Source organism: Scleropages formosus, chromosome 23 (genome assembly GCF_900964775.1).
Source record: "Scleropages formosus chromosome 23, fSclFor1.1, whole genome shotgun sequence".
Classification (NCBI taxonomy): Eukaryota; Metazoa; Chordata; class Actinopteri; order Osteoglossiformes; family Osteoglossidae; genus Scleropages; species Scleropages formosus.
The window spans coordinates 5,747,457-5,760,477 of NC_041828.1; the positions used below are offsets into that span (position 1 = coordinate 5,747,457).

Consider the following 13,021-nt stretch of genomic DNA (forward strand, 5'->3'; position numbering starts at 1 on the left):
GACTGAGTCCAAAAAGATGATGAAATGAAGGTAAGAGTAGAAGTTTTGGACTTCTGTCTTGTTTTCATATTATAGTACTTATCACAGGTGAAGGTAAGAAATGTTTTCATCTGGAAAGAGTTATCATTGCAGGTTGAGATTCCATCATGACTGTCAGGGAATATCACACCAGTCCAAGCAGCAGGAAAGGTACAGGAAGTGAGCACATCTCTGGCTGTACTTGTGTGACAAAAGAGAGTGGAGTGTTTATTGGGAAGAGCAGCTTTATGTTAGTGTCATGCACACACACAATTTCATGTAGAGGGACAGACACTGGGAAGATGCATTGGCATGTGGTTTAATGGGAGATGCTGGAATACAGAAACCAACAACCAGCCAGAACAGGCCAAGACAAAATGTTGAGGCAAGATGTAAAAACCCTGATCAAAATAAATGCAAAAACACAAAGCAGAAACATTGAAAAGATAACACTGTCAGACCCGACGGGAGAAGGAAGGAGAACCAGGTCAGCAGGTGAAGAGCAGCTGTTTGTGGAGTACAGCAGGGAATGGGGCTCAGTATCAAAGTGCGGTTGAGGTAAGGCAGCTGTGTGTGTGTGTGTGTGTGTGTGTGTGTGTGTGTGTGTGAAGGTCATATGATCCTTCTGTAGAAGTGAAATTGAAAGAAAATACAAGCTTCGCTGGTGTCAGGCAACATGCAATAATAGCATAACAGAAAAGGACAGGATGCAAAAGGGAAGGAAAAAAAACGAGGGAGTCACAAGCAACTCTTTAAAAAGATTATATATTACATATTTTTTCTGAAATTAATTACACACATTAGAAAATACTTCTGTTTTCAGCACCATATTTTGCTGGAATTTACTAGTTTGTTTTCTGGAAGAAAAACAGATCTTAAGGGTGATCTTGACAAAACTACACAGCTTTCCAACACCAAGAGTTTTACTATTATTCCCCCTCCCTCCTAACCCTGATAACGCAACAAATGAATCAAAAAGGTAAACGCATCATACATTTCAGATAGCTGTTTATTCAATATAAACAGCCCCCCCACACTCATGTATAAATAGGGTTCTTTTCCCTCTTGCACACTGTACCCCCTCCCCCAACCAGCCCAGTTCTCTCCCCATTCCCCAGGAGATTGAGCTCAGTCCACCAGTAGGAACCGCAGTGAGAAATGACAGGCGCAGAGCCCTCATTTAGTGGGTAGAGTGAGAGCAAACTGGAGAGTACAGCCCACAGATGCTGTGTGACACATGTGACACATGCATGTTAAAGGTGTGTGCACTGAAACCATGGATTCACTTCTTTATTTACTTTTTAAAATATGGATTTAATCCTTCTCTGATTGGCAAGAAAGCAAAATAAATAAGTGAAATACCACATTTAAACTGTCATTTAATTTGAGTTTAAGCACCTTGTGTTTTTTAATAAATAAAAGTTTTTCTGTACATAAGGGTTGAAGAGTTCAGTCTGAAAACTATATAAGGGCACTAAAGAGAGTGAAATGAATATTACGTTTGACCTATATACCCAGCTCACAGCATCAGACCTTGTGCACTGAATTCGCTGCTATCAAGGACAACTCCAATATCCCATGTAAAGTTCATACACATATTTAACCCTGATACCTGGTCTTACAAAGAAAATATGTCAACAAGCATGTTATAAAAAGTAATTCAGTAAACAAACCTAGTTCACCGCCTTGAAATTCATCTAGAATTTTTTCTATCGTACTTGACAGGTTAAATGTGGTGTGTACACGTCCACTTGTTACAATAGACAGCGGCAGCTGAAAATACATGTAAAAAACATCAAGTCTGGTGCAGTTTGCTTGGTTTTAATGGCTTTGATTTTGAACGATTTAGACGAGACTAAGTCAGCCTGTCCCTCAGTTAACGGCATTATACAGGCACTGAGACACAGGCATGGTAAACAACCATATTATTAGTCATTGCTGATAAAACATTGGTCTTTGTTACAGTACTGGAAGGGTGATGGCTATTCCAATGTAACACTGTACTCAAACTCCTCAGCGTGTACTTCTCTACACATGTATTCTGTGTCTGCTGGTCATGAATGATTGACACGCCCTCATGAGAATGTGGTGCTGCTCTAACACTGAATTTCCCTCTCAATACTACAGCAGCCAGATGTTAACAAATACAAAATTCACAGAAACAGAAGGAACAGGAAGGAGCACCATGGGATTCCAGTTACTGAGCTTCTCTTTAGTCTTTTTTGGTCTTCAGGCTGTTATTCCTCTTCCTTTGGACACTGTTCTTAACTTGGTATAACTTGCATACTTTTCTCAGGTATCCTTTTCTGTCAGGCGAGACAGGAAGGGCCGGGCATTGAGTGAGAGGTGCGTGGAGAGAAAGCGGAGAGGTAGGGAGAGAGAAACAGCTCGAGAGAGAAGTAGCACAGAGGTGGGAGCAGGGAGAGGTGTATCCAGAACTGGGGTTCTTGCAGGCTGGATGAAATTGAAAACTTTGGGATCGAGCTGTTTGTTTAAACCACCGTTTTATTCTGCTTTGGTCAGAATGCTGTTTCTCTTCCTCAAGGTAGATCTTTGCTCTCCTCATTGTGAGATGTATTTGATTTTTCTTTTCTCTTCTCTTGTCCATCAGCTGTTGGAATTTTTTCTCCTGGATGTGTACATTTGAGTGAATGCATGTCTGTTTAAAACAGCATTAGTGTGTCAGTATTCCTCATCTTTGATTTTGTTGAGGAATCAAGAGATTCTGTGTGTGTCCGTGCATGCATGTGTGTATCAGTATAAATGAACGCATTGAAGTGTCTCTTTCTCTCTCTCTGATTATATGTGTGTATTTGTACGTGTTTTATCCCAGGAAACAGACAGGTCCCACATCAAAGCCAAATTTCTGGTTGCTCTCCCCAAAGTCTGAGATCTTGATGTCCAGCAGGGGGAGCTGTTCCACCAGGGGAGTGTTCACTTCCAGCACTGTTCTGTCGAATCCTTTGCGATACTGTAACAGGGAGAACAGCGGCTAAGGTTAATTACCCATTATGTAAGTTTAATTATGTCTAGTAACATATTAATATAATTACAGATATTCATTTAGTCAATTCCCTATCATTATATTTAAATTGTGTTGCCGGGTAGGCTCCGGTTCCCCGTGACCCCGTATGGGACGAGCGGTTCTGAAAATGTGTGTGTGTGTATATTTAAATTCATTCATTAAATCTCAGTATTAGAGTTTATAGAAAACTTGTGGACCAAATACATCTAAGAAGAAACAATAGCACATATCTAGTATTTTTTTTCCTCTGAATTTTAATTGACCAGATACAATATTATGCTTTTACATTAATTGGTGACATGGTGTCTATTTGCTCTAAGTGTAGACTGTAGACACACATGTTAGGATGAGGTCTCTGCCAGAACTTGGACCTCTTTACTAGTGACAGTGAGAAGCATCTAAGTTTTTCTCCTGTGTGTGCCAAGTATCATGTTCTTTCCATCCTGAGATTATCTACCAAATTTGGCCTTGTAGAGTTAACCAGCCTGCATGTATGTGTAGTAAATAACCTGTCTCTAGTTTGTCTGAGTTTAGCGCTGTTAACTGATAGTCACCGAATATGTGGCTCAGTATCAAGAGTGTCGGGACTCACAGAGCAGCCATCGGTGAGAGCTTTGATGTAGGGACTGGTTTCATAGCTGAGCTCTTCATCATTGGCTCCCAGGAAGTGCAGCGCCCTCTCGTGGCCGTCATTGGCAGTGCGGTCGGCCCAGGCCACAGAGCGGTGGCAGTGGTAAGTGAGGTTCTGTCTGGCCTGGACACTGAGGAGACGCAGGAATCCCAGCTGCACCACACCCACAAGCTCCCCGTTAGAGTCCACATAGGAGAGCTGAGAGAGACAGAGAGAGACACTCAGAGGGGTCTGTCTACTGAGAGCCTAGGGTTTACAGTTCTTCCAGCCAACTTTTTTTTTTTTCTGGGGGGTAGTGGGTAAATTCTCACTTTGCTTCCCGTTGTAAACTGGCTGTACCAGGAGCCAGGAGTTTCTGTGGACCAGGAATCCATATTTACCTGAGAGGGGGAGAGAAAGAGTGTAAGGATGAGTGCAGCACAGTGAGTACCGCTGCTGTCTCACAGTGCCTGGGTGGTGCAAGAGGACGTGGGTTCGATCCTGTCGTCTGTGTGGGTTTCCTCTGGGTGCTCTGGTTTCTTCCCACAGTCCAAAGATAGGCTGTTCAGGTTCACCCATAGTATGTGAGTGACAGAGAGAGAGAGTGTGTTCCATTGATGTATGGATGAGCGACCTAGTGTAAGTCACCTTGCTGAATAAGGTGTGTGGGTTGATAATGCTACGTAGAGTTTATTGGAAGCTGCTTTGGAAAAAAGTGTGTGCTAAATAAATAAATGTAAATGTGCACAGAGTCTGAATTTGGTGGCAAGAAGCTGTCCCACCCGCGTACCCACCGTTTCACTGTTCTTGCTGGGGTACAAGCAGGTCTCCCCACCAGCAGTGAAGTTGCAGAACACCTTGAAGGAGTCACGTGAGCAGCCTTGGTTGGGGTCAATCCAGTACTCACCTGCACAAGGAGGGACTCATCTTAAACACTGTTTCCCATAGATGAGCAACCACTCAGTTGTTGTGATTGACAACATAAATCATAATACATCTCACTACTGAAATTGGACAGGAACTCCAAAGTCACTTTTACCATTGTTACAGTTAGTAAGGGCTACATATATCATACATGCATCCATCCTTTTATTCATGGTCCTGTCAAAACTTCCTGCCCAGTGCAGTGTTGTCCAGGCTGGTAGGTTGAAAATGAAAATGGCCATCTCCACTACCCCCTCAGTGTTCTGACAACTTGATCACATAAACGTGTCCATCACTTCATTACTGATGAGCAGTAAACACTGGAAATTAGTTGAATTTAGGTGGAGTAGTTAGTTAGCAATTAGCTGAATTTAACTCATGTTTTGTTTCCGTTCTGTGTGGCTGTCAGTTGAGTTGCCAACTTAACAGCTTTCCAAGAAATTTTCAGGAGCTAAGGATCAGCAATTGTGGAGCAAATGTATATTTTTTTAAATAGATTATTTTATTGTCCTTTTTTTAAAAGAAGTGGGTCAGGGTGGAGCTAGACTCCATCTTACTTTTTTCCTGGTTAATTTTTGCAATTTTCCTGCTTGGACATGAGCGAACCCCTGAAGCCCACCCTCTGGTACCTGTCCCCCCCCCCCCCCCCCCTTACCATCTTTGTAGTCTGGCTGGCTCAGTTTCAGGTCCTGGCAGGTGCGGGCAGGGCTGTCCTGGGTCCCCAGTGGGAAACGCATTGTATCGATCTCTCGCTTCAGCGAGTTGATGGAACCATAAATTTCCTCCATGCCCTCGTTGCCAGTCAAGAACTCGCTTCCGGCTGAATCCGAGGGCAGTATCTGGCTGGCATCAATGGAGCGCTTGGACTTCTTGGGGATCAGAATGGGCAGGGGCTGGATGACTTCTCCAGGGGGACCCTGGGAAAGAGGGTTGGAGGGGAGGTAATACGGTTATAAATCAGTCATGTAGAACCCCTGAGGTACCCCATCTGTTTCAGTGTGTACACAGACCATGGTACTATGACAACACAACAGATTATTGCAGTAACATTTTACAGACATCCTTTCCAGAAATGTAGTATGTTTCCAGTACCTGTATACCATTTATCCTCATTGCTTATGGCATAATAAGGCTTTGGAGGTCTTTAAGAACCACAGAATGATGTGTGCATGCTGGTGCAGCAGAGGGGCACTCACTGGAGGTCCAGGTGGTCCTTGCACACCTTTCTCACCCTTAGGGCCAGCTGAACCCTGAAACATACCAAGTGACCTCTCAGCACAAGTGCCATGTAACATCCCTGAGAGCAATAATCCATCATACTATATTTTACCAGCACCAACTTCCACTTGCTATATCAGACACTTGACAACTTGCCTTGATCTCTGATTTGCTCATTATTATATCTATTGATTTGATTTATTGTTGAAGAAATCAGTGCTTGATCATCAGGACTGCACACAATAAAGATATATGGTGTGAGCTTTTCACTGTTGCAGTCCCAGAGATAAAGCTGGAACATATAAAGAGAACTCACTGTTGCACCCTTGGCACCCTTAAAACCTTGAGGACCCTGAGGATGACAGAAAGGATTAAAAATACAAGCCAAACAATCAGGTAGAATCTTTACGGTGGTCTCACAGTAGGGGAACAATAAAGATCATCAAGCAGATACTCACAGGCAGACCAGGGGGGCCAGCAGGACCAAGTGGGCCAGAGGCTCCAGCAATACCCTACAAGCAAACAACAGGTGTGACTGGTGTCTCGTGCAAGAGACTGCACTTACAGGGCATACAGGTTACAGCACTCGGATATTTCAGTGACTGAAGAGTTATTGCAGGAAGTGGTCTAGAGATGAACCTGTTGCAGTTTAAACTGCATATCTGTTAACTGCAGTTAAAGTGAGTTGTTTCTTAAGCAGATATTTGCTTGGGTGCACTTAAGGCAGCAGTCACAAGAATGAGTTGTTGCTGTTACCCACCGGCTCTCCTTTGGGTCCAGTTGTTCCCTGGGGCCCTGGAAGACCCCTGTCTCCCTTCTCTCCCTGCTCTCCTGGGGGTCCGATAAGACCAATCAGACCTGCATGACCTTTCTCACCCTTAGCCCCTGGGTCACCACGTAGACCTGGCAACCCTGGGGGTCCCTAGATGAGACAAGGAGAAAGACAAAGTAATTCTACGCTTCTTTTGGACAAATCATCACACATATTCTGTCCCTTACTGATAATAACAAATTCACCATGTATTCTAATATAGGCAGCAACAAGCAATGCAGTGGTTACAGCTGCAGCCTTTGGACTTTGATTTCAGGTTTGAAACCCACGTCCTGCCATAGTAACCTTGAGCAAGGTACTAAACTGAAAAAGTAAAAATGACCAAAATGTATACATGGGTAAATAATTGTAGGTAGTTTGACATAAATTGGTTTGAACAAAAGTGTTAGATAAGCAGATAATATAATCTTTTGACCAAACTCATACCTAAAGCATGACTGAATAAGTTGAGTACTGAAACTGGGACAGATAGATGAAAGAACTGTATTAGATCAATTTCCAGAAACAAAAGAGCATTTTGGCCTTTCTCCTGGCCTCACCATAGGTCCTGGGGGACCCTTCTGTCCAGCAGGTCCGGGAGCACCTTGTTCACCCTGAGAAAGGAGTGATAAGGAAAGTCATACATAAATCCATAAGCTTTAAGCACCTCCTCATGCAGGTTAATATATTAAGGAGTCTTAGAGCTGTATGCTAATTGTGTGTAGGAACCCAGTGAGGTACAACATGTATTGTGTCCAACACATGTGCCGTGACACTGCAATACTCCACACTCCTCACCACTCGTCCAGGGATTCCTCTCAGACCTTCTGTTCCTGGCTTCCCTGGGGGACCCTGTGGCCCGACAGGACCTGTCTTTCCAGGAGGTCCGTTGGCACCTGGGTCTCCCTGGTAACAGACAGAGAGCAATACACATGGTAAGGGCGGGAGGCCTTGTGGTGATAACATGTCACACTTGTTCTACACAGCTGGTTCCCATACTTTGAAATTCAGGCATGAGGTTTACTGGTTCAACAAAAATCCAATACGTTGAGGCATGACTAATAAATTTTGCATGAAGATATAGTAGTGAACTACATAGTGCGTAGTACTTTGTGAGGTCAGGTGTGACTAGAATAATGAAACACACTACTTCTGGGCCTTAGCCATTGGCTCACTTGATATATGATGGTTAACCTCTTACCTTAGCTCCCTTTTCTCCCTGACGCCCCTCAGGTCCTCTTGTTCCTGGAGGACCCTACGAAATACAGGAAAATAAAAGTACATTTATTTCTCAACAGAAAATCTGTGAAGAAATTCAGTTACACTATGGTGACTAAAGAGAGTAATATATTTTAAAACGGCCTTTAGATTTATTTTTCTGCAGTATTAGATTTGCATAGATTTCCTCCAACTCTTCTTGAAGCAACTACATAGATCCATATTCTAAGCCTCATTTGAACAGTGGCAATGTTTGAATGCATATAAACACTTTAATAGCTTTACCCTCTTCCCTGGGGGGCCAGGGGGTCCGTTTTCCCCAGTGGGCCCAGGTGAGCCCTGTGGACACAGAGAGAGAGAGATCAATGTACTGCAGACACATAATAACCCAGTGAGACCAGGCTCAGTTCAGAGCAGAGGTTCCAGTGTTACAGGTGCACACAGAAAACAACTTTAATGTGGTCAGTACTGAGCCTGTTAGAAGCCCGTGAACATACCTGTACAGTGTACAGTTTGTACAGTCTGACCGAATACCGGATATCTCACATGAACTGTTCTGCAGCATCTCAGTGAAATGGCAGAAATACATCATACAGAGAACCATTTTAGATGATGTGTGCGGCAGCAAATCCAACATGAAGTCACAGTTGGGGATGTCATGCTAAATTTGTATGATAGTAGAAGGCTTCCCCTTTATACACTTCAACATCTGCAATTATGCTCTCTTTTTTCTTTATGAATGCAAATAAAAGTCATAAAATTGTGTGTCGTCTAATGGTTGTGCATTAGAAATGGAAACTGGGCAATTGTAGGATGGTGAACAATCACATGAATACAAAAATTGAAGTTTGTTAACACAAGACCAGTGTAGACGATACTCCTGTCACTACATCTGGGACAGAAATGTAATAGATTTAAATTTTAAAGGCCAGACTATTGAATATTACAAGAAAGTGAATATTAAAATATATTTGTATTTTCAAATGTATTTATACCTCATATATGAGCCATGTCAATCCCAGTATAACTAAAAGCCCTGCTTGTTACTGTGATGGTCACTAACCGGTTCTCCCTGTTCTCCATCTTCTCCTCTCTCACCCTTTGCTCCATCTTGACCCTACAAAGGCAAATGCAAACATACATGTATTTAACACAACGGGATGAACAAAGTATATTCCTATATTTCAACCAAATTTAAATATAGATAAAATGTTTCTTAAGGTTAGATCATTTCTAAATTCTTATACATCAATAATATCGTTTTACTTTTTTATCCCCAAGCATTTGGTTTTTACTGAATAAACTGATTAAAAAATATTTTTATCCCTCTCCAGGCAGACATTGCAAATTAGCATTGCTAATTGCCTACTAACATTTACGACTGCTAGTATTAATTCGGGCCTGAAAGCGTTAAGCATCAAAGATGTTTTTCTGTGAGCATTATGAAAACTTTACCAATGAAATTGCATAAGAAAGTATAAATTAATATAAATGTATAAATTATGTCCTCTTACAAGAATTACTTGAAATATTCTTGCAGACAATGTTAGCTGAAAGAATACTTGACAAATGTATGTTCTACACTCACTCTAGGACCAACTTCACCAGGGGGGCCAGGATCACCAGGGAAACCAACAGGGCCCTATGAAAGAGAAACAGAGTTTAAAGTTTAGAGCTCTTAAAATAATGCTAATTTTGACCTGGCATTTTATTGTGTTCTGTCCAGCTCCCTATATTTTATGTTTGAATTTTACACACAGGGTTTCCTTTAGGTCCATCATCTCCAGGAGGACCCTTTCCTCCAGGAGGGCCTGGTGTTCCAGGCTGTCCTGCCTCCCCCTTGTCACCGCGCTCTCCACGAGGACCCTATAATTGGACATCACAGCTGTCAATCAATCAGTCTCAGGACAAACATGGACAACTGACAATGGGGACATGTTATGGCAATTCAGAAAACTAGAATTTGCAATCACACTAGTCTATAACCCCTGTTAATGACAGCACAGTGATGAACAGCCAATAGTGAAGGTATCCAGGGGCAATACAAAGAAATAGATTTGTACATGTTTAACATTATAGCACCAAAAACACCTCACCTTCTTTCCTGGTTCTCCTGCTATTCCAGGTGGTCCAGATTCACCAGGCTCACCCTTTCAATACAGGTAAGATATTACACACATTGAAAGCACACTGCTGCACATGCAGATACTGAAATTGAAAGCAAACACAAATAAGGAGGCATAAATATCAATACAGAGATGAACGGCAGCTAACAGTAAAACAGATGTGAACATTAGTTGTATAGTGGGCCTCTTACTTTCTCGCCTACGTTGCCTGGGTTACCCAACCCACCCGGAGGACCCTGAGGACCCTGAAGGACAATAAAATGGACCAGTTAACTGTGGGATAGCGGTTAAACACTTACTGCACCAGGTTTCACAAAATGTTCATTAATAGTTCCACATTTGTAATCTATTTTAAAACATAATATCCACAAAAAATCTTGGTTTATGTACTTTAAGAATCACTATATCTGTCTGAAACTGATCACTGTATATTCCAGTAGCAATATTTATATTAATATATCATCCTTAACATAAAAATAAGTAATTTATACTGGTAATGATATTAATATTTAGGTAATAAGAATATGTATACCCATATATTATATGTGATATTAATACTATTTCATAAGTGAAAATGGATGTATGTTAAATTTTCACATAAGAAGTCTGAAAATATTGATTTACAATTTGAAAGTCAACTGAAAAGATTCTACTCATACTCACATCTGCTCCATTGGGTCCAGCAGGACCACGGGGGCCTGGAGGCCCAGGAGGTCCCTACAGGAAAAAACACAAAGACAGAAAGAATGAAAAAACTGAAGTAACACAATATGGAGGACAGTGTTACCTCAACAAGAATTGTGTCCATATTTGTACTACCACTTTTAAGAGAAAAATCATGTCAAGAGAAGCTCACCATTGGTCCCACATCGCCGGTCTCTCCCTTCTCTCCTGAGGGGCCTGGCAGTCCCTATATGAATACACAATGAAGAGCCCACAGACATGTATGAACCAAATTTGTGGTCATTGTAACTTCCAGAGGAAGAACTAATGACCTTGATGTGGAACAATATTAACAAGTACACCTACAGTTGAGACCTGTACATAATGTGCCTTTATTACTGCTATATACAGAAATAATGAAGCTGAAAGTAATTTTATAAATAAAAGTTTGACTGGTCCTATGATTGACTTTATAGGATCAATGACCATTGACACCATGGGACACAGTTTGGCTCATTGTCTACAGGACAATATTAGATAAATAAAAGAATTAATGGACTTCCCCAGGGTGTCCTTACCTGCAGTCCTATTGGACCAGGAGGCCCAGGGAACCCTCTTGAACCCTCATCTCCTTTGGCCCCAAATGGTCCCTGTTGGCCCCTGGGTCCAGTCTCTCCATCAGCACCCTGACAATGAAGAAAGAAAATGTGAGGAAAGATAATAATATTTAGCAGATCATGGTATCGGGCATACAAATGGTGTAAAATGTCACAGAACTCCTTGTCCTTGCCCTTGTCCTTGTTTTGCTGAATTGCTTAACTTAGATTTAATATTCATATTTTGTCAAACTGATATTGATGCAGGTTAATAATATGAAAAATGTTGGCATCAAATACTGTTTTCCAAAATCACTTAAAATTATATACTTACAGGAGCTCCTGGTTGACCTACTGGGCCCATTGGCCCTGGTGGACCAGGAGGGCCCTGTAAAAACACAGAAAAACAAATTCAGCATAATACACACATCTGTTCTTGTACCAGTAGACTGATGTTTATTCGTATAGCTGTTCACGGCAGAAAAGTTTTCATGCAAGATCTACTCGACATATTATAGAGTAAACAAAGAACCGAGACCAGAATATGACAGGGAAGTAGATATGGAAGCTGGGGAAGTGATGTTACTCACATGTTCTCCCTTTTCGCCTTTGGCTCCCTTCTGACCAGGCTCTCCAACTTCACCCTGCAAAGAAGGTAAACAGAGAAATGGTAGCTTCCTCATGCAAGCTACTGAGTTGTCACGCACTTGTGAATACATGTAATGTTAAAAGTATTATATTTGTTTAAAATGAATGCTCTAAAAATATTTTAACCCTTTCTTGACCTTGTCTCCATCCTCTCCGGGTGTTCCTGGAGGTCCAGCAGGGCCTGGTAAGCCTACTGGGCCTTGGATGCCATCACGTCCAGCAGGCCCAATTGGACCTTTCTCGCCCTGTCAGATTCAAAGAGATGGAAAAAATCAGCAAGGACACAACAAAATCGGTCACATGAGATGAACTGAAACTGAAAGTAATCATATGGTAAAAAGGAGGCCAGACAGAGAAATACATTACAGACAGATAAGTTGAGATAGTTAGTATTGCAACATAACAAAACAGGTACTCACAGGAACTCCCTTCTCTCCTGCTGGACCTGGAGGACCCTGGGGGCCAGGTCTCCCTGGAGGGCCAATGGGGCCACCACTGCCAGCAGGACCTCTTTCACCAGTAGAGCCCTGGAATGATCCAACATGTCAGTGATTTACATGGTCACTGTCTGGTACACCTCACATAGCAGAGTTACTATCACCCCATCAGGTGAATTTCAGTAGAGAGGAAATTGAACTACCATTATTTCTTAGGGAAAGAAATAATCAGGTCTAGATTAAATGTATGTCACCTAAAATTCATTAAAATACAAAAGTAAAATGTATTTTTACATATGAAAATAACATCAACATATTTAGTAAAATTTGGAACAAAACTTATTTATTGCTTAGTTTTCTCATTCATTCGTTATCAGTGCAGGGTCATGAAGGTCTGGAGCCTATCCTGGAAGTATAAGGCAAGGCAGGGGACACTCTGGACAGATGAACCAGTCCACCGCATGAAAAAATGTTTTATTTTTAACACACCAGATTTAGGTAGTGGATTTTTATTGCAAAGGACCCTGTTATATAACAGTTGAGAATATTTTGACAACAGGTGATGCACTTCAGTACCATCTTTTATATTTCATCTTTTATACATCATTAAGTTTTCAGTTTAATATCTGAATATGACCTTCAAATATATTATTCAGAACAACACTGCTAAATCACACACACACACACACACACACACACACACACACACACACACACACACACACAC

General features: G+C 41.7%; 1 protein-coding gene across 1 annotated transcript in view; it reads right to left on the minus strand.

Moving 5' to 3' along the window:
- Positions 1 to 761: 761 nt before the first annotated feature.
- Positions 762 to 13,021, minus strand: part of col11a2 (collagen, type XI, alpha 2) — a 45,731-nt gene continuing 33,471 nt past the window's right edge. The window contains exons 41-65 of the mRNA XM_029248490.1: positions 12,277 to 12,384; positions 11,995 to 12,102; positions 11,800 to 11,853; positions 11,544 to 11,597; positions 11,192 to 11,299; positions 10,807 to 10,860; positions 10,614 to 10,667; positions 10,142 to 10,195; positions 9,921 to 9,974; positions 9,583 to 9,690; positions 9,413 to 9,466; positions 8,888 to 8,941; positions 8,110 to 8,163; positions 7,808 to 7,861; positions 7,405 to 7,512; positions 7,167 to 7,220; positions 6,556 to 6,717; positions 6,254 to 6,307; positions 6,112 to 6,147; positions 5,774 to 5,827; positions 5,233 to 5,494; positions 4,448 to 4,560; positions 3,986 to 4,054; positions 3,636 to 3,872; positions 762 to 2,989 (exon numbers count right to left, since the gene is read on the minus strand). Of these exons, the coding sequence (XP_029104323.1) occupies positions 2,843 to 2,989; positions 3,636 to 3,872; positions 3,986 to 4,054; positions 4,448 to 4,560; positions 5,233 to 5,494; positions 5,774 to 5,827; positions 6,112 to 6,147; positions 6,254 to 6,307; positions 6,556 to 6,717; positions 7,167 to 7,220; positions 7,405 to 7,512; positions 7,808 to 7,861; positions 8,110 to 8,163; positions 8,888 to 8,941; positions 9,413 to 9,466; positions 9,583 to 9,690; positions 9,921 to 9,974; positions 10,142 to 10,195; positions 10,614 to 10,667; positions 10,807 to 10,860; positions 11,192 to 11,299; positions 11,544 to 11,597; positions 11,800 to 11,853; positions 11,995 to 12,102; positions 12,277 to 12,384 (2,268 nt within the window). The 3' untranslated portion in view covers positions 762 to 2,842. The remainder of the gene's footprint in view (positions 2,990 to 3,635; positions 3,873 to 3,985; positions 4,055 to 4,447; positions 4,561 to 5,232; positions 5,495 to 5,773; positions 5,828 to 6,111; positions 6,148 to 6,253; positions 6,308 to 6,555; positions 6,718 to 7,166; positions 7,221 to 7,404; positions 7,513 to 7,807; positions 7,862 to 8,109; positions 8,164 to 8,887; positions 8,942 to 9,412; positions 9,467 to 9,582; positions 9,691 to 9,920; positions 9,975 to 10,141; positions 10,196 to 10,613; positions 10,668 to 10,806; positions 10,861 to 11,191; positions 11,300 to 11,543; positions 11,598 to 11,799; positions 11,854 to 11,994; positions 12,103 to 12,276; positions 12,385 to 13,021) is intronic.